Genomic DNA, 24740 nt, shown 5'->3' with positions numbered 1-24740 from the left:
ATTCATCTATTTTTCAGAGACACGGAGCAGCAGGTAGGTAGGTAGGGCAGGCAGGACAGGGCACGGATCGAGGAATGGGAACTCTCGGACTGAACGACTAATTGCTGCCGGGGCATTGTTATTGATGAGTGTAGAAATTATTGTACAGAATACGGATCGCCACTCCGCTCCGCTCTGCTCTGCTCTGCTCCATTTACCAGCGACATGGACATGGAAATCGATTAATTCAATTATTTATCGCACTAATAGTTGCACTCTCCCTCACCCTCAGTCATTTATGTATCTGTCTCTCTGCTTCTGCTTCTGCTTCCCCTCTCTCTCTCTCTCTCTCTCTCTCTCTCTGTCTCTCTTATGCAAATATTAACTGAATTTATGCCCAGCAGGAAAAAGCAAACGAGACGTTGAAATGGAAGTATAAATTAAAATAGAATAGAAATAGATTTTCCCACTGATTGACGCTTTGACAGAGACAACTTTGTTGTCAACACGCAAGAATCGTGTACCACAAACATCCCCCTTCCCCATCCCTTTCCATGCACCTATTACCCACCCAGCAACTATCAATCTATGACAAAGGCAGCCGTTAATGAGAGACAGCACAGAATTTGCGTGTGCCACCATGTAGAGTGTGCCCCTTGCCCCATGCTCCATGTCCCCCGAGCACTGTGTTCTCATGGTTGTTTTTGTTGTTTGCCAGCTAAAGTTGTGGCCATAATTGTTGCCATACAATCGGCTTGTAATTGAATCAAAACGAAACGAAAAGCATTCACTGTATCCAATCCACGAGATCCATAAAAGTGTCAAACTGCATTGGAACGTGGCATGGTGGCATTGTGGCATGGTGGCATGGTGGAGGAGCACGCCATGAAGGGGCAGACAACAGGTGACATCTGGTTAATGACTTTCACTCTGGCTATTTGCCCAGAAGCCAAAAACCCCGGCCCCCACGAAAGGCAATGGCAAAAGCAAAGCCAACGACACAGACAAATAAGCAAAAGACAAAGCCCCAGAGATAAGCGCCCCCAGAGGGAAATAGAAAGCAAAAGATACAGAGTGAAAGAGATAAAGCAAGAGATGGAGAAGAGAGCAGAGAGCAGAGACTAGAGACTAGAGACTAAAGGCCAAAGCTGTCCCCTGTCTGGGCAAACTTTGGAGCGGAGACTAAGTAAAGATCAACATGGGGAGATTTGTGCAACGTGCTGGAGAGTGGCGCCAAAGACAACACAAAACGAGAAGGGACGTGTGAGACGCTTCTTACGCGTCACAACTTTATGCCCTTCTTCATTATGGCTATAATAATGATCCAATCGAATTTGGTGATCTGATAGATATGGTCATTCCTTACGGAAGGGCGTTTTTGGTTTTATTTTATCTTCAAAATTGTAGGTTTGGGAGGTTTTCGCCCTTTTGCGGGGCGGAAGGGGGCTTGGCTCATTTTTGAAATACACTTGTAACAGTGTGAGCACACAGAAGTATATGTAGATGCAAAATTTGGTGGCTCTAGCTCTTATGGTCTCTGAGTACTAGGCGCTCATCAGGACGGACAGACGGACGGACAGACAGACATGGTTCTATCGACTCGGCTATTAATGCTGATCAAGAATATATATACTTTATGGGGTCGGAAAAGTTTCCTTCTGTGCGTTACATACATTCACTGTGTGCACAAATATAATATACCCTATTTACTCTTCGAGTACCGGGTATACAAAAGAACAGATGTACATATGATCGCATCTATCTGTATACAGAAGAGATAGCACAAGGAGGCAAGAGAATAGAGAAGAGAGAATCCAGAGAGAAGCAGAATCCACATTAGATAAGAGATCAAAGCAGTCAAAAACAGAATGGTGATAGGAAATGGAAATGGAAACGGAAAGGGGAAATAAAAGGAACCGAAGGGAAAAGATATTGCCAAGGATATAGCCAGGGATCTTTGGGAGAAGATGAACCCAAAGCTGCAAGTCGAAGAACCATACAAAAAGTCCTCGAAATAGATGATAGATCTTAACAGAATAAATATCAATAAAAGTGAAAGAATCTACAGAAAATTCTACAGAAGTTTCTAATAGTAAAGGAAACGATTCCAAAATATTCTCCACTTACAAAACAAAACAATGTATTCTGATTTGGATGTTTGTACGAAAGCTGCCTGCCCCAAATCTTGTGTAGAGCAAAGCAAGTGACACACGAGATAAGTGGCAGGCGCCACATCGTGGCAGGCCACTTCCGTTTGCCTCAGTGTCGAGTGTTGCAAGCGGCTCAAGCGACTCAAGCGGGATGCTGCTGCTGTTGCAGACAAGTCAAACATCTTTGCGAATGAACAAATATCTTAAATTCAAATATAAACAAAGACAAACACAAACACAAAGCTGAAACGAGAGAGAGACACCTGAGATTAAGATGCGAGCTGCGAGCTGCGAGAGATTCAAACCGATGGAGGCAAACACTTGAATACCGAATGGAAAATGCACAAAATGTGGTAGCATATTTGAGGTGTTTAACTGTCACCTAAGACTTAGGCAGCAGTCGGCCAGCAGGCAGATAAGACAGAGGAGACATCAGAGGAATAGACAGACAGACAGACAGACCGACATACAGAGGGACCACCGAGAGAGAGAGAGAGAGAGAGAGAGTCCGATACGAGCGAAGACAAGTGGCGCTTGGGCCGAGGCAAACAAAAGGCACAAACGGAAAGAGGCAAGAGGCCCTGCACTCCAGTGGCATGTGTGCAGCAGGGAAACCTCTCAACAGAGAATCATAATCACTTAGAATCATAATACCCCGAGAGAGAGAGAGAGAGAGAGAGAGAGAGAGAGAGAGAGTCTGGAGGTGGAGTGTCTAGATAGTCGCGTTTTAGAAATCTATTTGATGGGCAAATATTTATTGTACTTCCGTTACAACCACCCTGCACAGCCACCAACCCACCGCCCCGTGCTCTGTGGAAATCCAAGTCAAGCCTGTCGGTGTTTGCCTTGGCCTAATGGCAACTTGGAAACTCTGCAGCCATCAGTTGTTGCTGGCTAATCTGCTCCCCCCAGAGCACAGACTCCACTCGGAAGCCCAGGGAAGAGCAGAGAGAGAGAGAGTCTCCTGCCTGCTTGGATGACCCACTTCTGGCTGATCTCCTTTTTGGCAACAATGTGGACCAAACAATGGGATTTTCTTTTGCTTTTGCTTTTACTGTGGGGGCAGGGCAGGGCAGGGCATGGCAGCAACAGCAGCTGGCGCTGCTCACTTGGATTTTGGGATTTGCTGCTGTTGTTGTTGCTGTGTATATCCTGGCAACCAAGGAATCGAGATGAAAGACGCTTAATCGCTCCACACGCAGTGCGGCACTGGGACTGGAGACTGGGTACTGGGGACACACAGGACACGCAGCATGTGTGCCGCGGCATTGTGCCCAACCACTCGCATCTCGCACCGCGCACCGCGCATCATCATAAATTTGTCTTCAGCTGTCGTCGTTCGTCCTTAATTTGTAAGCATTTGTTTGGACATGAGAGACACAGGGAAGATGGGACACAGCGAGACAGCCGCATAGATCCCTAAGAGATTGCTCTCTGCGGTTGCTGCACCACAGGAGATGCCCCACGCGGTACGCAGTCAGAGCCCCAAATAAAAATGGAAAATGGAAAACAAAAGGACTAAGACGAAGACGAAGAGGAAGGCGAAGGAAGGAAGCGATGACAAAACCGCACAAAAGGATTAGGGCAATGGATGTGAACGAAGTGGGTGTGGATCTAGTTAATTATGTTGTCCGATAGCCGAGTGGATGCGTCTTTTTTTGAGGAGTCTTAGGAGTCAGCTTGGCAGGGAGATGGGAGATGGGAGATGGCAGATTTACTCTATCGCTGATCCTTAGTGAAGAGCGAGTCAAGCGCATTTAAGAACATTAGACAGGACCTCATTCGCAGGCGGATGATCTTGTTGCTGCGGTTCGTTCCCATCCGATCCCATCTCTAGTCTGTTGTCTGTTATCTGTGGATGAACGGAGGCGCGGCAGCAACTAATCATCAAGGGGATTATCTGCCATTGAGATCCCGAGGCCTGACTTTCGCTGCTTTGTTGCCCGGCTGCTAATGAGAGACGCAGGCAGGAAGGTAGAGGGAAATCCTTTGAGCATTTTGAAGCTACTTTCAACTGCGAATATCTTCATTGAAACTGAGCCTTTAAGGAGAGTTTCTCTCTCTCTCAATCGCTCTCTCCTTAAGGACTTTAAGTGCTGGGTCCTGGGTCCCTGCCTCAGTTCTAGACTTCCCCCAAGCATTGCTGCGGAATGCCAGCTGAAATGTAGACCCGGAAAAGTCCTTAGACTGCTGCCATGCAAATTTCCCTCTTCTCCCTCTCCGTTCTGGCTGTTCTCCTTTCTTTATTTCTTCTTTATTTTCATTTCTGTGTTTGCTTCTGTTGTTTTCCGTTTGTTATTTGGTCTCGAGACTTCATTTGAATATTAAAAAATTCCAAAACACAAAATGGAATTTTCATTTGCGATATTTTGTCGCACCTCAGCGACAACGTACTTGCCACCTCGTCAACGTCAACGTCGCTTCACGTACAACCACCCGAGCAGCGCTAAAGGTGGAGTCGAGAACGAGGACGCAGGACGCAGGACGCAGGACATGGGACGGATCTTGGGTTTAATTTAACATAAAAGCGCGTTCGCCATTAGGCGCTCAAACAACCCCCTCTGTGGCAGGGGCTGCTTTTCCACACTGGAAATTTATGAGGCATGCTCGGGTTTTTATTAGATTTTAACTAGGCCTGGCGCCAGGCCCTGCTCAAAGCCAGTTCATGGTTCTGGCCAGTTCTCTGTGGGCTGGGCCCGAGTGCCGGCTGAAACAAACGTGCCAAAAACATTAAATATGTTAATTAGTTTCAACGCCCCACCAAAACCACCTACTGACCTCCTCCTTCTACTCCTACTCCTCCTCCTGCCCCGGCACAGAATCAAGCGTCAGGCGTCAGGCGAAAGCCCAAAACTAAATGTTCCACCAAAATTTGTAAGCTCCTAAGCGGGTTGACAAAATACAAACAAAGCAGGAAGCAGGAAACACACAGGAAAAAAGCAGGAACGAGGAGGGACGTGTGAGATGCTTCTTACGCGTCACAACTCTTATACCCTGCACTCAGTACTACATCTGCACCTTAGCAGGTTATTTGTCAAATTTTACAATTTTTCTTCATCTGTCATCTACATCTACAACACTACTCACACCAACACGCTCCTTTAGCTCGCCACCCTCCCCTAGAGCCACACACTGCAGAGTCAGGGCAGAGACGCGGCAGAGGCAGAGATGTGTCAGAGGCAGAGTGTGAATGAGAGAATGTGAAAAGAACAACAAAAGCTGCGGGACAGGGTGGGTTTAGCCACTGCAAATTAATTGTTTCATTGTGGCCATAATAAGGATCCAATCGGATCCCAATTTGGTGATCTGATAGATATGGTCATTCCCTACGGAATGGTTTTTAAATACACTGGTTTCAGTGTGAGCATACAGCAGTCCGGAGCCAACATTTTGTGGCTCTAGCTCTTATAGTCTCTGAGAACTAGCCGACAAACAAGACGGACAGACGGATAGACGGACAGACAGAAATGGCTTAATCGACTCGGCTATTGATGCTGATCAAGAATATATGTACTTTATGGGGTCGGAAACGTTTTCTTCTGTGCGTTACATGCAACCGTTATTCCCCACAAATACAATATACCCTATTTGCTCTTCGAGTACCGGGTATAAAAACCACACCAACATGGGAAGAAGAAGGGTTTTTGGTTTTTTGGGTAAGTGCCGCTGGTCACGTTAGGCCCTCTCTCAGAACTCTCAAAACGAAGTCCGAACAAATCCAAGGAGTAATATGCTAATATCCTCCGAGGGCCCCAACCCCAGATTAGGTGTCTTCCTGGGGGGGGGGGGGGGGGGAAGGTTGGCTTTATAGAATTTTGGCTCTTGGCTTTTGGCTTTATATGCTTGTAACGGACTGTCGGCAATTGAGTTCAACACTTGTCCAGGTCGGTGGGGCAAATGGAAGACCACCCCTTGGATACGTTTTGTTTTCCCAAAAAACTGCTCTTAAATATTACTCAAACTTGGCTCCTTGGCTGCTCCTCATCAGGGGATAAAGAATCACCAAGAAAGATTCACTTTTAGATCGGTTGAAAACCATGGAAAATGTTTTTCCAATGTCAGATTTATTCCCACTCCCCACTCCCCACTCCTGCCCAAGTCGCCATTTATGCTCCCCGTTGCCTCATCCCCATCCCCATCCCCACCATGCTTCATTTCCCATTCTACATTCTACATTCTGAGTTACGCCCTCGAGCAAATTGCGTGTGGCTTCCATCAGTGGGAATGATTGATGGGTCTGGGCTCTGTGTCTGCGTAAAGCATCTGAAATTGAGTACCAGACAAGAGTTCCACTTCCACAGCCAGCAACAGAGAGAGAGAGAGAGAGAGCGATCCCCGATCCCCGATCCACGATCCACGATGCGACGCCAGAAAGGGGTAGAGAGAGGAGAGTAGAGCTGTTGATGCCACAGCTGTTGCGAAAACTGTTTTCCTCCTTCCCCGCTTTCCCGCTTGCGGTTTCCATTCGATCTATAGGTGGCTCCTTTCACTCGGAACTCGGAAAGTAGCAACAGCAGCAGCGACAGCAGCAGAAGGCCTAATCTATCCAACGGAAAGTTGATCGCAACTGATAGCCAGCCAGTCAGCCGTCGCAGCCATTGATACCCTTTGCACTCCTCCATCTCCCAGCTACCATCTACCATCTACCTCACTCTCTCTTTCTCTCTCTCTGGGATCTCTGGCAACGGTTCGCTGTTGATGGCATGATGTATGTCTGGGTCTGGGTTTGGGTATGGGTATGGGTATGGGTATAAGACCGGGACCAGGGGTCTGAGTGCGTGCCTCATGATATGGGCGGGAGATAGCGAGCGCCGCAGCGCCGCAATTGATGGCATTAGGCATTAGATAAGAAATCAGACATTTATAGGCACAAAAGGCGAACGGTGAACGGTGAACGGTGATGGGGAACGGGGAACGGGGAACGTCGCGCTACCAGACGGCATTTGTGGTTGCAACATCATCATCAAGCAGGGATATCGCCCATAGGAAGAGCAAGCATCCTCATTAATGGCTTAGGGGTTGGAGGCGCTTCCTGTAAGGGTTGCCGCAGCACCAACACCAGCGATGGACTCCTTTTCTAATGCACTTTTCTGTGTGCCAAAAAAAAACTTAATTCAAATAAGTGCCAGAGAGAGAGAGAGAGAGGGAGAAGTCGCTGCATAAAGATTTACCCAATTGGTAGCTTGAGAGTGAATTCTGTCTTTAATTTTAAACCCACTCACACACACGAGCCAAGACTACGGGTCTGGTGGGGGTTAGGCAGGAAGGACATGGCGCTGTCAACTTCAAAAGAGCCTTTCAAATGGTATTTTAAGCAACACCTAGGACCAAAAGGGGAACAAAAATCTACCTGTAGGACAGGACAGGACACATACCAAAGACAAGAGACTAGAGACTATCGCAGCCAAATTGGCCATATCCCATAACCCACATGGACGGACAGGCAGACGGACGGACACACGTGCAACAGAAAGGAGAGCGGGCCGCCTTTGATTTTCTAAGCGAATTGTTTCAAGAAACCCACCAGAGAACGAGCCAGAACCCATCCAGGGCAGGATGACAATGTCTCAAAGGATGAGATGGAGGATGAGCAGGAGAAAGGTTAAGAGGACGAGCCCGAAAAGGCTTGCCAACAGGACACACACACAGACAGATATATAAAGACACAGAGAGAGAGAGAGAGAGAGAGAGAGAGAGAGACATGTGCTTCAATTAATTTGATTTGAGTTCGGAAAGGGTAGGGAGGAGGAGGGGTCCACACAGTTCAGAGTCTCGAGTCCGGAAACGGGAACTGAACTGAACTGAACTGAACTCCACTTCACTTTATTTTGTCAACCCGAATTTCGGATATTTTTTTCGCCTCGTCTGATTCTGGGATGCTGCTCGAGACCACTTGGGGCATGCCTCAATGGTCACAGAAGATGGCCAACTATGCTTTGAACTATGATGAAACTAATGGCAGCAGACGGGACAGATTCTCCCCTCCTCAACGCCACAAAAAGAAGAGCAGAGCACATTCTGCCTCACTAAGCAGCCACTGGCCCTACCCTTCAGCCACTCTCCCACCTCCCACCTCCCACCACGCACCACCCACCTCCCTCTCTCCGATGGACTTTGTGGGACTGGGTCTCTGTCCCATACAGCTAATTGGCAAAAAGTGTCCCCGAATTTCAGTTGCAACAATTAAACGCATTGGGCAACACCTATGCCGCTCTCTGTGGCCTCTGCCTTTTCTGTCGTTTGTCGTTTGTCGTTTCTCGGGCAGCAGGACGAGCCAACCCCCTTTTGTGCGGCGCTGGTCTGGTTCATCATTAAACCGCATTAGGGGGTTGCTTTTTGTCCCGCAACATGGCCGACTAACACGCACACTCAAGCAGAGCGAAAGGGAGAGAACGACATAGAGAGGGGTGGAGGGAGGAGGGAGGCGCGAACGAGGGCTACAAAAAAAGAGGGCGTTTAAAAACGCGCTCACGTTTTTTGCCGCACTAAGTGCATTTCAATGTACGAGAAAAGCCGCTTCCGTTTCCGTACCGCTTTTGGAGGCAAGATACTAGCCCAGTGGGCAGCAACGAAGCCTGGAATACCCTAACAGAGCACAACAATGGGGCGGTAGTTACATCTAAATAGATTTGTGGTGCCCTGACTGTTTCCTCTTTTACAGGGTATCCGAAATACGAGTACAATTATGAGTTTTGTGGGTGAGGCCCCCTCTGGTATCGACGACTTTCTGTTGTTGTTTTGACACGCAGCCAGCGAGCGCCAGCCAGCTGACCCGCAACTGACCGCAAAAAGTGTTAAATTATAGACTTTGATTCTGTAGTTCTCTGTCACATGGTTATTATATGATTATAACGCTTTTGAGAGCTGGCACAGCTGTGCAGAGTCAGAGCCCCCCCCCCACAAACAGACCGCCAGCTAGCAAGCCAGCAGAACGAGGGAAGTACGAGGAGTACGGGGATCAACACAGGCACAGGCACAGGCAGCGGCAGCGGCACCGGCACCGGCACCACACGCAGCGTCGGCATTTTGGGCGTTTGAACTAAGCGAAATTAATGGCCAACACAGACTACTTAGCAGAGGCCCACGCACACCAGAGGGACACTGCAGGGAAACAGAGAGCACAGAGAACCACCAGCCGATCGGAGGAGCCCTTGTCCGCTGTGCGATTTATGACTTGGCATGCAAAACAGAGTGACAGAGAGACAGGGAGACAGGGAGAGAGTGAGAGAGAGAGAGAGAGAGAGAGAGGGCGGAGCACAGATATGACAAAAACAAAAAGCTGCATGGCGCCCGCCAGCGTTGCACCATCATCATGCCCGAGTTTGCATGATCATCATCATTATGAACATCACATCGTAGGCAAACGAGTCACAACGGGTGGGCCGCAGCACCAACCCAGGGCCCCTGGACTCTCTCTGGGGACCCCTCTCGGGGTCTGATCAATAAAAATGAAAATTTGCCCAGCAGTTGATGAAATTTACGCGATCGGCGTCGGCACAACTACAAAGTCAAAAGCGGCCTTGGAAGCGCGCGCGGCCATCAAATGGAAAGTCCACCGACAATTTGCTTGGCGCCCAGCCCCGTGCACCCCCCCACCTCCCCGCCACGAAGTACAACCCCTATCCAGGGGCTTATCCAACGACTTGGCTTGGCGGTCGTCGTCGTGCTGCTACTCCTCCTCTTCCTCCTTCTACTGCTCTCCACCATGCGTGTGAGAAGTTTTAGATAAGCGCGGCGCTTGTCTGCAGAATACTTCAAAGTGCACGCCCGGGACTGCGGCCTGCGACTGCGAATGCGACTGCGACTGCGACTGGGACTCCGAGCAACGTCGCATCGCGGATGCCATGCAAATTTACGTTGATAAAAAAAACAAGGGGTGGGGAGGTGGTGTGCTGCCCAGATGGGCAAGTGGCCACCGCTGACAGATTGCAAATCGAGCGACCGGTGGCAGGAAGAGGCGGATGAGGATGCTCAAAGCCAGTCGCTTGCTTGCCGAGTGTTAGGTGCCGCCTTAGACACTGTCATGGCCGTTGCCGCAGCAACGAGGGACTGGCAGATATATTTTCGTATTGTAGATAAAGTTTGCTTTGATGTTTGCTGCTCGATTGGATCAGCGGATCAGTTAGGTGCCTTTGAATAACTCCGAAATGACACGCCGCATCGGGCAGATGGTAACAGACAGGCGGCAGACTTTGGATAATCATCCATGGGATCCCATCAACATCTGAAATCTATTCTGACTCCGAATTTCATTTGTATATTACTTCAAATTTTGTACGAAAAGGAGTGTTGTGAATCTACTGGGTTAGCAGAGTACTCAAAAGCTGTATTTAAATAACTCCGAATTTACTCCGAATCGACTCCGAAACACTCAGAATTCACGCACATGCCAGATCTCCAATTTGTAAAAACATATTACTCCTAGTCGATTCCGAAAATGATTAAATACTCCTAAAACTATGCTAATTGTCATCCGAATCTCAGTTTCAATGACTCCTAATTCACTAATTATCCCTGCCGAAGCATTTACATTCTCAATTGATGTCAGCGTGTGAAAATCACTTTGAACCTACTCTGAAAACAGTGAAGAGCGAAAAGAACGACAGATTTCGATACGAACAAAAAAATAAAATAAATAAATGATCAAAACTGAAAAGTTGGCATCGTTCTGGGTTTGGTTGGGTTTGGGTGTGTACAATTCGTACCCTTGAATGCGATTATTTGATATTTGTATTAATTGTATCTTAGATAACTAATGCGGTAAACAAAGAAGACGTACAGTACTTACAAATCCATGTTTATCACTAATATTGTTGGTCAATTTTAATTTGTGAAAGGAAACAACTTTCTGCATCCATTGCTCACCCGTTGTGGGCGAATCTGGATGGATATACATGCGCTTTGGCATCTCCGGATCCGCCTTGCCGGCCACCATCCAGCGACTGCAACAGAGGTTGAGAGACGGAAACGAAAGACCGACAAAATTATTACATTCCGATGGCAGAGGCGCGGATTAGCAGACTTACCTATTATGAAATTTATAACGATAATCGTCCGCCGCAACGATATCCAGTAGCAAGATGTATTTAGCCTTGGCATCCAGTCCCGAAACACGAAATTTCATTTGCGGGAACATTTGTCTGCAAAACGTAGAAGCAAAATTTGGGGTGGGGGGATTAGATTAGGAGTCGGATTCGGACTTGTGTGGTTTGCTGTGGTGGGGATTCGGAGTTGTGGTACGGTGGGGCGCCTGGTAATCAAATAAAACATTAATCAGTGCGGCATATAAAGCCTAAATGCTGCAACGGTTTGATGCTTTCGGTTGGGTTTGGCTTGGTTTTGGTTTTGCTTTGGTTTGGTTCTCAGGGGCCCATCGCCGGGCAAGATCAGGAACCCACCTATCTGTACGTTAAACACACACACACACACACACACACACACAAACACACACACACAAACACACACACACAATCACCATCATCATCATCATCATTATCAAAGGCAAAGGCAAAGCCAAAGCCAGATTCGGAGTGACTCCAAGACAGTCCGCCGCTTGGCTCCAAGTCCCTGTCCCTGGCTAAAGCAAACAAACCAAAATGTCGACCAGTCGGGGCCAGGTTATCAAGTGGCGCCAAGCCACAAATTGTTTCGACTCGACTGTGGGTCTGGTTCTGCCCTTGCCTCAGCCTAAGCCTCAGCCTCAGCCTCTGCCTCGAATTCAAATTGGCCAAAGTCAAAGCGACAGAGAGGGAGAGAGAGAGCGCTCTGGGCTCTGGTCTTGGCCAGGTTGATTAGCCATGTTGGTGGCAATGTGCAAACTCGAAAATTACATGGGTCTCAGCCCAAGGAGGGAACACACAGGCAGGCAGGCAGGCAGGCATTCAACCGTCGTTGTCGTGGACCTTCCAACAGGCACATCCACCCAAAAAGGTACCCAGAGTCGGAGTCCCCCTGCCTCCGCTGCTGCACCCTCAATACACACACATATAAATATGAAAATTATAACTTTAAGTAGCAATCACTCAATCGCTGCGACTGCGCCTCGTCCCCAGGTCCAGATACATGTCCACATCCACATCCACATCCATGTCTGAGTCGCTGGCTCTGGCTCTGGCTCTGGCTCTGACTCTGACTCTGGCAATGGCTCAGGTCCAAGCGCCTTTGCCTTCTTCGCTCGTCTTCGCCTCATGAATCAAATTTAACGAACGTCTTGTTCATGTTCACAGATCATCATCAGCTGCGACTGCATTTTTGATAAAAAGAAGCAAAAGAAAACAAAACACAAAAAAAAAGAAACCAAAGGCGAGCCAGAGAGCCGGAGAGCTGAAGAGCTGGAGAGTCAGAGTCTGGGCGAGAGCGGCTAACAAGCTGCTGACTGATGTCCGACTTGACTGACGGACTGACTGTCTGACTGGAGCTCGAGCCGAGGATCGGGCGAGGAACCGAACGAAATCGAACGGGAGGGCCCAGTCGGAGGATGTTTCTATTTAGAGAATAAGTTTCGATTCCCCTCTCTTCCTCACACTCTGGGGGGATTGGGGGGGACTGGAGGCCTGCCTCTCGTCTGCCCTTTTCGACTGCAAATTATTTTTTATTTGCCAAGGAAGCAAGGCACGTCTGTCTGCCAGCCAGGGCTCTTGCCTGGGTTCTCTTTCTTTCCTTTTTTTGCTTTTTGTATTTGCTGCAAATACTCTCACACGCGTTAGGTACATCCACAACTGAGTATCGCAGACATCCCACATATGAAATCTACTCATAGTTCTGCTTGGAATACTTCGAAGAATCTTTTCGAGTAGCAACTCAAATTCCAGTTGGTGTGTGTCATGCCGCAGCGGAGGCGGGAAGGTCCCCCTTTCTTCCAGGGTATTTAAAGCTTCGAAACGCCTTTCCCCCGTTTGCTCTGTTTTTTTTTGTTTTTTTTCGTGTGTTTCGTGTGTTTGTGTTGCTGTTGCTGTTGTTGCTTTTGTTTTTTTGTGTGTTGTCTTAACTGAATAGCTCGTTAACATTATTGAGCACTTGGCGCCAGTTGTTGGCAGCTTGTTATGGCCGGGTTCCCGGGTTTTGGGCCAGACCAGGCCAAGTCGCCAAAGTCGCGCCATAGCCCCAAGCGAAACGAAGCCAAATGGAGCCAAAAGACAGAGCCAGTCCTGGGCCTGGGTCTGGGCTTGGGCCACACCACACGCGCACAAAATATCTCCAGCTCTGTGGGCTCTGGACTCTTCGGCTCTGTGGCTTTTGGGGGGCTGGGAGCGCAATGTGCGATGTGCGATGTGCGATCCTCCCCCCGCCTGGTGCTCGACAACAAAACGATTTGCTCTCGTTTGTGCTGGAGGAGAGCCTCGTTGCTCCTGCTCAGGCTTCAGGTTCAGCATCAGCATCGGCATCATCAGCTCCATCTTCAGCTGCTGCTTCCACTTGGGCTGCCGCTGCTGCTGAGGAGCTCTCTTTGGAGCTCGTTGGGTGCTGAGATTCGATTCAGGTTCGTGCAAATCGTTACGTGTAAAACTTGCACCTTTTGACCAGAGCGATGTTTGTTTTTCTGCAGCTTCTTCTGGTGGTCCCACACACACACACACACACACACACACACAGACACACACACACACACACAGACAGACACATGGAGAGATACAAACGAGGGAACGCGACTTGCAGCTAATTCAATTTCCCCTCCATCAAGCAGGGACACACCCGCAGCCTGCCCCTCCCTTGCACCATCAATGCTTGCCACTCAATCCACGGGGTTTAGAGTGGAGAGTGGAGAGTGCAGGGATGGGATTCCATGAGCCCATAATTAAGCCTAATTAAGCCCAGTGTGTTTCTCTCTCCGTGTGTGTGTGTTGTGTGGCAAGGTGTCGTTCAGTTTTCCTTCAGTGTGTCCTGCTCCCTGTCTGGGTACACTCTCGTCACTATTGGGGTTAATGGCTAATCAATTAGCCGGTGCCCAGCGCCGCTGCCCGCTGCCCGCTGCCCACTGCCCACTGTCCGCGCTCGATGCCTGCTGCCCGCAGTGGCAATGAAAATAAAATGCTCGCCGATTGAGTTGTAATTGGGTTTTGTTTTCTTTCTCCGTTTATTCGCTCATTCAGTGGCACAGACAGGGCAGGCAAGAGCAGGCCAGAGAACAGTGGGGGGAGGGGAACTGGAACAGAAGTCAGAGCAGAAGAATGCACGGACGAAGATCCGAGAGAATGGAAACAGATCGAGGCACCAACAGAAAGGATAAAGCATCCCAAGATGTCACAGGATACTCTCAACGAATGGATCATCAATGCTGAATCCAAATCAATCGATAGACAATCCTGCAGCTGAAAATTGAGTGGCACATGAGGAGAGATCGGATATGCGAAAGGTCACTCTCTGTGGGTTTTCTTTGGGCCTCTCTTTGGGTTCACTTATTCGGTGGCCATGTAATCGATTAGGCGATTGCATCGCAGCAGAGCTGCAGGTGGTGACATCTGCCCCCGGGCTAAAAGGCGTCTATTAACGCACCTGTGCGCCCTCCACTACACTCTGGACACTGGGACACTGGGGCACTGGGCAGTGCGGGGTCTGCCTTAGAAGCGTCAATGCATTATCTGATAGTCAATCAAACGACAGCAGCCAGAGGCGGAGGAGAATGAGAGCAGGCAATGCAGTCAGTGGCAATGTCAACAGCGCGCCACAGCTGATCATCGCATCGCGATGATGATCGCGCGAGTTGATGTTCGAAATTGGATGTTGGAATGGGCACAGACACACACAAACAACAGACAACAAACAGAAACCAAACAAGGGCTCGATCGGTCCTTAACTGTTCCGTCTGTCGGTCTTGCAAGACGCTTGGACTCGGCGTTCGATGTCTTTTTGTCAACAAGGCGCGGGGATTAAAGTAGCACCTGCACTTCTCTAGACCCGAAAGGCACCAAAAAATGTATGGGCTAGGGGTTGGGGCCCCCTTCTCCCTTCTCCCGCTGCCGCCGCTGTTGACAGTTCGCCTTTGTGACAACAAAATTGTTGTCGACTTTTTGTTGGTCGTTCCTTCTGCTTGTTGTCGTTGGTGGAGGCCGCTTTAATCTTTGGCCAAGTTTGTCAACACATTTGCCTGGAGCTGAGGTGGATCTCTTCGGACATGGACATGGGTGCATATTCAGCAGGTTTACATCATTTGCCTAGCAGGAGGAACATCTGTCTGTCCGTATCCGTATCCGTCTGTATATGTACATATTTTGGGTACATTTCGATTGCATTTAATTTGAATTTTATCGAATGACAATTGCATGCAAATTGAAATGGAGTTGCAGTTGCAGTGGCCGGCAATTCCTTCCTTACTTCCTGCAATTTTTGCATTGTACAGGAGCCTGGCAAATGGGGTAGGTAGATGGCAATGGGGATATTTATATGGAGATTGGAGATTGGAAACCAACTTGTAGATGGGTATTTGACAAATTTGTGGCGCACACACGTGCACTGGAGGAGCTCTTTCGAAAAACATACGGACGGTCCTGACCTGACCTGACCTGACCTGCAAGGCAGCTGCATCATAAACGCTTAATTACCCCTACAGAAAGGTAAGGTAGGAGATACAATGTAAGAGAGACGAAGGCTGTGGCGGTGGCGGTGGCGGTATCGGTGGCAGTGTCAGAAGATTGAGAGGATCGGGGGCAAATTAGTTAAACCAATACACTGACAGGCAGAAGACTGGACTGGATGTGCCATATATCAAGTCTATATAATAATAAAACAATTTATGAAGGCATAACAACTGCCCCAAGTCCACACAGTCCTCACAGTCCTCTTGTCCTCGAAAACTCCTCGGCCAACGCCTCTCTCCTTTCTGTGCCCAAGCCTCCTCTGTGTGTTTCGGGCTGTCAGTTAGTGGTAACGCCCACTCTGTCGAAAGGGGCAGTGGAACTCGTTGTGGCCCAAAACGAATGGCCATGTCATTAAGCCATGGCCCAGACAAACATGCCAAGGCTCCGCTGTCTCCGCTGTCTCTGCTGTCCAACGGGCAAAAGGATCAAAAAAGGATCACATCGGATCAGAATGAATGGAGGGACTATCGCTGCGTATCGATAGCAATGAATAAATCAAATGAGGGAAAATCGAGTGCAATTACAAGATGATTTGATCGCTTCATTTGGGCAGCGTGAAACGAGCGAAACGAACCGAAGGGAAAGGAGACATAACCCCACAGACCCAATGGCAATCAATGGGAAATTTCTTGGGGAATATCTTGAAGAATGCCAGGCGGATAGATCTAATTGAAAGGCAGTGGATTTTGGCCCCTGCTGCTTATCCTTATCGGGTAAGGGGCCTAATAGATTATACATTTAGTGGCACAGTCATCGGGCATGATAACTCTCCCGCTCCCGCTCCCGCTCCCGCTCCTCTCTCTCACTCACTCTTTGTCGTTGCCGTTTGAAAGGCTCTTCCGCACAACACAAAATATATGAACTGAACCCGTTGACCTTGTCAACGATTAGAATACTCCCAATCCCCCAACAGTTTCCACTTCCATTTACAATTGCTCGGGGACTACTCTGGGCTCTGGGATCTGGGCCCTGCTCTGCTCTGCTCTGCTCTGATCCGCTTGTTGTTCAACTTAATTGTTATGAATTGAAATGCAGTTGTCACGCAGATAAGGCGACAGGGAGACATGCTCCGGGAGTGGGAATGTGCCTGTGCCTGTGCCTGTGTCTGTGGCTGGGGGGTTGTTCGGTTCATTGGGGTTATGTTTTGAATATTCTGTATCGGTTGACTCCTCGACTTTGGGTGTTGATTTATGTGCTGACAGCGGCGATGCCTGATAATTATGGCTGCTGGCAACACTGCTCGTTAGAGTCAGAGACGATATTGGATGTTTATTGAGTTATTCTCTGTGCTCTGTGGAACGCCTTCTCCTGTGCTTTCCACTGGAATCTTCCTGATGCGCTGATGGTCACAAGGTCTACCGCTCTCTCCTTCTCTCTCTCTTTATTCCTATTGAGAGTTACCCAACACTTAAACCTTTACAAAACCAACGTGACAGTTCCTCCGCCGCCCATTGCTTTTATTGTCTCCCTCTCTGCTCTGCTCTGCTCTGCTCTGCTCTGTCACTCTTCTGTCGTTTGGTCATAATTGCGGACACACTCACACCCCCAACACACTTACACAAGCACACACAAATTTGCGCCATTTTTTTTGCGACACAAAAGAAGAAAAAAACATTTTGGCTAACGTCGCGTCGCCATCATTTTCGGTCAATTGACACAAACACACACACACACACATGCTCAAGTTATATGCACATGCACACAGGGCCTCCCTCAATCCCTCCCCTCTACACATTTCGCAAAAGTTCTACCCATGCATATGTGCAATCCTCTCCGCCGCTCCTCCTCTCTACGGCACCTGAACAGAGGTGTGCGCTTTTTTGCGTCGTGCTCTTTCGGCTGTTGCTGTCTCATTGGCACGCTGCTTTTTCCATTGGGCCTGGCCCCGGGGGCCCGTTCCCGGGCCAGAGCGAGATGGCCTACACCCCCGCATGTGATTGTGCTTTGCTCTCTCTCTCTCTGTGTGTGTGAGCGATTTGCTTTTGTTAGTTGTATTTGCCTTGTGCTTTGCTTAATTCCTTGCCTCTGTGTGTTGTTTGTGCTTTCTTTGTGTGTTTCTGTTTCGTTCTTGCACGCTGGTCACTGGGACCGCCCACCTCTTAGCTTTTCACACTTCCGCCCACGAAGCGGGCACCATCCTGTGCTCCCACTTACAGAAATCTCTCCTCAGAAATCGAAATATTCTCAGTGCCAACAAAGGTTTGATGACCAAGGGAAAGTGTGATCATTGCAGATCGACTCAAACCACTTCCAACACACTTTTGCATACCCGATTTGCATACAGAGCGGGCGTAGGGATCGTTCAGAATTTTTGAATATTTTTCTTGCTCAATTTTGATTTTGATTCGTCAGATACGAATACATAAATACATATAAATACAACATATATAAATACTGGGTCTTTTTTGTTTAATGTCGCTACTTGTCGCTCATTTGCATTCATTTATTAATAATTCGCCGTTTCCTTTGTGCGCTTAACCCGCCCGCGGGCCTCATGGGATCTCGTCTCTCTCGTCTGGCACTGACTTTTTAATATGCAAGCCGCTGGCCCTGCGCTGTGTGTGACTTTTCGCACAATAATCAAAGGCAGCAAAAAAGCTACAGCAACAGCAAAAACAAATTACAATAAACAGCCGCAACAATTTATCAGCAATTTTTATTTCATTTGCCATTCAATTTGATGCACATGCAACGCATACCCGAACGAAATAATAATGACAGAAAGAACGCAAGTAAATGTTCAAACGAATTTACTATACATATGAACATACAATACATATTTGTATATATAAATAAATAATAATAACAAAGTTCCATTTATGAAAATTGATTTAAATGATCGTCGTTACTGTTTCCACTGATTCTCTTCGCCCGTTTAACCCCCAATTGGAGCTGTATTCGAATGTTCAAATTGATTCTGTCTGATAACCAAATAAAGTCCGATTTGTGGATACATTTCGAAATATTATTATTTATGTTAAATAATTGTTAATTAGAAAAATAATTCACAACCTTTCTCTTTTCTCTGCCTCTTTACCATTAGCTCCTACCTCAAAGTGAGACTTGGTATCATAAGTTCATAAAATTATTAGCTTTATGGCAATTAAATCCATAGATTTATATCCTGTTCTTCCTAAGCAATTCCCAGTAAAACTTTTAGCACAAATATTGTCAATACACACACACAAGGGTTATTATCCTGTGAAATGTCTTCAAAACTCAATTAGGTCCTTAAACCATTGAGTTGCTATGGCCCAAAGCTCAGAGCACAGATGCAGCGACGGTCTCAAGTTCCTTGGTCAAGGTGCAACCATTGGCAAAACGCTTGCCCCAAGTGGCAGAAACAGGCACTGTCGCTGTCGGCAAGGGGAGAAGGAGAGAGAGAAATTGCCAGCAAGAGGATGCCTTCCAATAGCATCCAATAGCATCCAATAGCACAGGACGAGGCCCAGAGCTTGGTGTTAAATTATTTATGGCCAACTTTTAAATGGAGTTTTTTCTGGTGGCGCCTGCTGGGTAGTTGGGGGATGCTTGGCGGTGGTACAGAGAGTGAGAGAGAGGGGGGAAAATGAACGGGACAGTTTGTCTTATTTTTAATTAAATTGTGCGTCAAATGTTTTGCAGTTCGTTGGTTTGCTTCGAGTGGTGTGGCATGAATGGTGGGATGGTTGGATGGTTGGATGGATGGCTGGATGGATGGATGGTCCTCTAGCAGGCGGCTGAGGGTGGTGGTGTGGCTGTGGGTGTGGGTGTGGGTGTGGGTGTTGGTGTGGGTGTGGGCGTGGCTTTCCTTGTCAATGTTTGCCTGCCAAAGTGTAAGTAATTTATGCGCATTTAGTGCTCAAGTGAGCTCAAAACGAACGGAATCTAAAGAAAAATGCTCTCAAGATGAATATCCAGAGCATTACCGTTGGGTGGGGGGGTGTGGGTGCTGGGTGCTGGGTGCTGGGTGGGCAATGGCTATTGAATAAAAGTGGAACCAGCTCAACCGAAATGGATTTTATTTAATTTTTGTCGAGCTCTTAAATATGTCAAATTACGAGAATACCAAAGTCAAAAGCATGTCACATGCGAAAGGAAGTCCTCTCTCCCTGTCTCTCTCTCTCTCTCTCTCTCTCTTCCAGTGGCGCTTAGCTGGCATGTATCTTAATGTGCTGCTTCGATAGAAAACGTTTCGACTGAGTTTTACTGCCAAAATCAACCGCTCGCTATACGCCTTGCTTGGCCAGTACAGTGAGCAATCGCATAAGCCGACAGCAACCAACAAATACAAATACAAATACAAATAAAACGAGGCCCAAGCCGAGACCCGCGACACGCCCCCCCAGCGCCCACGTTTAATGTCTAAATTATGGTGGAAGGCGCCATTAACGCGTTTCTGTTTGCTTTAGAGATCCACAAAACAGGGAGAGACAGCGATGTGGAGGGGGTAGAGAGATCCTTGGCTACTCTGCTGGCACCTCTGTCGCAGTGGCGGCGAACATCATCATCATCATCATCATCATCATCATTCTCATCATCTTGATTCGTGAGAGGCATGGCTGGGTGGGCAGGGGGGCATGTACAGAGATGGCCATGTTGATGCACACATCCGCACATCCGTTTAAAGCGATCGACAACGACTGTAGCTGGAGCTGGAGCTTGGAACGTGGACGTGGACGCGGCCGCGGCTAATAACAGTCATCACACACGTCAGACACTCATAAATCCTCAGAGTCAACAAGGCTCCAATGGAGGCACGTAACGAGGCCTAGGCGAAGCCAGTTCTCAATGGCAAGGGATCGATCGGCAGCACGGGGCAGGGCACGGGAGAGGACAAACAATCAGATTCTAAACGAGCTGCGTTTAAATGTTGTTAACATCAGCAACAAGCGGCCAACAGACAACAGATTGGGTTGGAAGGGGTAGGGAATGGAAGGGGACAGGATAGAGCCAGGAAGATCGCCTCAGTTCGGATCAGGCATTTCTAATGTGTCCCACACACGGCGAACACTCCAAAGCCAAAGCCAAAACCAAAACCAAAACCAAAGCAAACCATTCTTTCCATCCACATCATCGACAACAAGCCTGCAACTTGTTTCAGCCCACAGTCAGAGTCACAGCAGCACTCACACACAATCATTCGAGAGGGTAAGGAGAGGCCTGCCCTGCCTGTGGGCCCTGGTCCTGGGCCCAGACCAGGTCGAGGCTGTGGCCTGCTGCTTGCTGCCTCCATTCATGGGTGGTGCAGAGTGCCGGAGTGCCGGAGAGCACAACGCATGTTTATATAATTCTTATTTATGATCGAACAGCGATAAATTCGAATTCACCTTCGAACATTCGAACATTCAAGTACCCTGTGTGGCAGGAGGGTATCACAGTTTTGAACAGCACTTTGTCCACCGAACAGAATCAATCTTTAGCAATCACAAATGATGCCAAAAGTGCAGTCCCTTCCTTATGACAATATTTTCACTGGGAAATGTTTCACTCTCTGTTGGGTATTTAACGATTCGATACCCCATACCCCAACACGCTCTGCGCGTTCCTTTATGGTTTCCTTTGTTTTATTGTTTTTCATTTTTGGCTTTTTAATAAATCAAATCAACACGATTCGCAGAACCCGCCTCCTACTCCAACTGCTGGTCTGTGGTGATAAGCCGCCCGAACACATCCCGAAACCTGAATCCCGAGTCCCGAATCCCGGAGACCCGAAAATCCCCCAAGGAGAATCTCTCAGTGTGGATCTTCTGTTCACCTGTTCACCGACTGTTTCGTTTGCTGGGGACTTCCTCCCTGCTGCTCCATGGCTCGTTCGTTTGCTGGATTGCTTGAGGCGCTGTGTTTGCTGTGTTCCCCCAGTCAGAGATTTGGTAGCCATGATCTTTGAATCGCAGGCTGCTGTCGAAGGAATTTGCCTGAAGACTTTAGCCTCTGAAGATGTTACAAGTTGGGTTTCCAATTCGTTTTTGGGGTTTCGTTTCCAGCAATTCAAAATCTGGTGCTTCTCAAGTCAAGAACCCAAAGTTCTTGAGGAGACTTTCATCAGTGTTCTTCAGGTTCCTACAGTTGATATTCTTCATTCTTTCACAAAGGTTTCTCCAGGAGGTTCCCTTTTTGAAGACCTTTCTTCATATTTGCGATAGCGATCGCCGTTCTATGGTAGAATGGGAATTCTTTTGTGGCGCTTTCCAAAGTTCGTTGAGGACATTGCGTGTTTGCCATGGCGTCAGTTGTGCTCAAGGACTCGATGCCGATGCCGATGCCGATGCCGAGCCCGGTGCCGTTCCCTCTGCTCTGACCGATGGCTGTCATAAGACCAAAAAAGGACAGAAAGCGAGAGAGCGGGAAAAACATGAGGAATGAACAGAAACTTACAACTGCTGCCGTTTTTTTTTTTGGTTTTCTGCCACTGCCTCTTCTCTTTATCTCTTTCTATCTGGGCGTGCGTGTCTCTCTCTATCTCTCTCTCTCTGTGGACTCTTTATTGCCTGGAGCCAAAGTCTACAAAAGGTGTTGACCAAACAACAGCAGCAGCAGCAAGAAGGGGCACTGGGTACACGCGTCTTAACAAGAACAACAGCAGCAGTGGCAGTGGCAGTGGCAGAGACCAAAATAAGACGAATAAGAAGAAGAAAAAGATGAAGAAGGAGGAGGAGGAGGAGGACGGAGAGGAAGAGTAGGAGCCAAGAGTCTCTTGGCCAAGTTGCGAGAGGCTCTTCGTATAAAAAACGTTATAAATAACACGCTCGAGCATTTAACGCGCCAAACATGTGTTCCACTGTCCAATTTGTGGTATGTTTACCTTTCGTCAGGTCCGAAAAGGGCTCAGAGACAAAGACGTGGCCCACAACAAAGAAAAGGGGTTGGTTGACGTAGCGATCACGCGAGAAGCTTTGCAATCGAATTTGACCTTAAACAAAAGCTTTGATTGGCAACAGCTGATTACGTCGCCAGATAATTGAGGCTGAAGAGGCGGAAAGGGTGAGCCGAAAGGAAATTAGAGGAACAACAGGAAGAGAAGAGAAAGAAAGAAAGCAAAAGAAGCTTCGATCCGATGTGATACCCAAAAGCCCAGCGGCTGAGGATGATAAAAAAAATGCCATGGCATACAAACGACACACTGGACACTGGACACTGGATACTGGCTGTGGGGCAGTGTGGCAGCGTGGCAGTGTTTGCGGGGGCAAAGATCAGAGAAAGCAGAAAAGGGACAGAGAAAACAAACAGATGAAAAGAAGAGTTCACAAGAAGAAGGAGGAGAGCCCGAGACAGCGACAGGGATGAGGATGTGGCTGCGGCTTACCTGGCGCTTCAAAGACCATTCCCATTGAACGATCGATCGGATCGGCCAGACAAAACAGAAAACAAACAGTGTTGCTTCGGCACCGAAACCCCGCTCCTGACAGAGTGTTAGCAGCTGAAGAGACAAGCAAACCCTCGGTCCCTTTTGTGGTTTTTGTATTTTTTTTTGTTTGTCGGCCTGAAGGGGATGCCGCCGCGCCGGCTTTTCTGGCTTACCTCTCTCTCGCTCTCTCTGCTTTTGTGTGGGGATTTGCAGCGGAGCCGACGAGCCTGCTTAGGCGCCGGCCATGGGCGGGGAACAGGTTGAGCGAGAGGGATTTGGGCAGCAGAGCGAGTGGAGTCGGGAAGCGGGAGGAAATTACTTCATACATATATGCGGACTGCCATTCGTTAATCTCAATTACATACTTCATTAACGCTAAATGATACATTGTGAAGGCAACAGCAACGAGTACAATTAGAACTATTTGAGCTGATAGCGAGTAGCGGTAGCAAGTGAAGTTCATGAAGAAAGGAGGTCTATATAAGGAGGTCTCATCGGCAAAAATAAGCAGAACGTGCTAGTGAAAAGTGCGAGTGAAAGGGCTCTCGCAGCAAGTGTGAGGGCAACGACAATGGAGTGTGCTGATTAACCATTTGAAGGCAATGTGAAAAAACATAATTAAAATAATAATTGTTTGATAATTTATTTCATAATTTAATTTTTAATAGTTTGCTACATGATAGTAGTCTTTGTTTTGAAAAAGAAAAATACATTTTGAAAAAATTTGAAAACAAATTTTGTCCGCAACCAACCTTCCGCGTCGACAAGCAAACGAGCACTGACACTAAGAAAAAGCAGCGAGTAACTCTGCCACCGACGAGGCCTCCTTATAGTTTCTTCATGCTTCATGGTAAAGTTTTGTACTTAATGTCTAGTAACGAGTAGCCTTAACGGCAACTTAAGCTACCAGTAACGCAGTAGCCCCCCCCCCCCCATCACACTCGCAAGTGAAATGAAATCAGATTGCCAATCAATCACCCCTCCACTAACGTTGCTCGATGGGAAATGCTTTTCCAAATAAGCACTAAGCCTCGCACCTAACCTGTTCCACTTTCTATAAACATAGCCTAACAGGGCACCCCGCCCCCTCCTCCTCCCCCTCCTCTTTCCCATGCCCCACACACGATTGCACACTTGCACTTCCGCTGTAGCTGCTGTTGTTGGGGGCACTGTGATTGTCGCTGTTGTCGTCGTCGTTGACTGTTGACGACTGCTCTCGGCAATTGGCAGTGCAACAAAATAGCTATTGACAAATTATGACCAACTAAAAGTAATTGCACGCTACGAGCCAACACAGACACACACAGAGAGGGGAAGAGAGAGAGAGAGAGAGAGAGAGAGAGAGACAGCTATAACGAGTTCTCGGCGGTGCACTCGCTGATTATTTGTACTATTAGCGCGTCGTCAGCGACAACAACAGCAGCAACAACAAGCAGCAACAACACCGTCAACACCGTCAACAGCCACACTAAACATACACTTAATATTAATTGTTTTTTATTAACACGATCCAGCTGCTGCTGCTGCTGTACACAGGCACTTGCTCTGGTCCACTGCCCTCCCCTCGTCATTCTCCATCTCCAGCTCCCTGCAAGCGCTGCCTGTCCGCATATGTACATACACTTCCGTTGGGTATTCATGGTCTCAGGATCTCTACGATGCAGTCTGTACAGAATCCCTGTTCATTCTGTTGAAGTTCGATTGTCCTTA

General features: G+C 48.0%; 1 protein-coding gene across 5 annotated transcripts in view; it reads right to left on the bottom strand.

Moving 5' to 3' along the window:
- The window catches only part of LOC117590860 (optomotor-blind protein), a 67593-nt gene that overhangs the window by 29651 nt on the left and 13202 nt on the right, over positions 1 to 24740 (bottom strand). For 3 of the 5 annotated variants that reach the window (XM_034283870.1, XM_034283871.1, XM_034283869.1), the window contains exons 2-3: positions 11156 to 11269; positions 10918 to 11071 (exon numbers count right to left, since the gene is read on the bottom strand). In XM_034283870.1, coding sequence (XP_034139761.1) covers positions 10918 to 11071; positions 11156 to 11269 — 268 coding nt within the window. Of the gene's footprint in view, positions 1 to 10908; positions 11072 to 11155; positions 11270 to 24740 lie in introns of all 5 variants that reach the window. The other 2 variants (XM_034283868.1, XM_034283867.1) reach the window with 1 other exon arrangement.

Source organism: Drosophila guanche, unplaced genomic scaffold, assembly GCF_900245975.1.
Source record: "Drosophila guanche unplaced genomic scaffold, DGUA_6, whole genome shotgun sequence".
In the NCBI taxonomy this organism is placed as follows: Eukaryota; Metazoa; Arthropoda; class Insecta; order Diptera; family Drosophilidae; genus Drosophila; species Drosophila guanche.
This window is presented reverse-complemented; position numbering and strand designations above follow the sequence as displayed.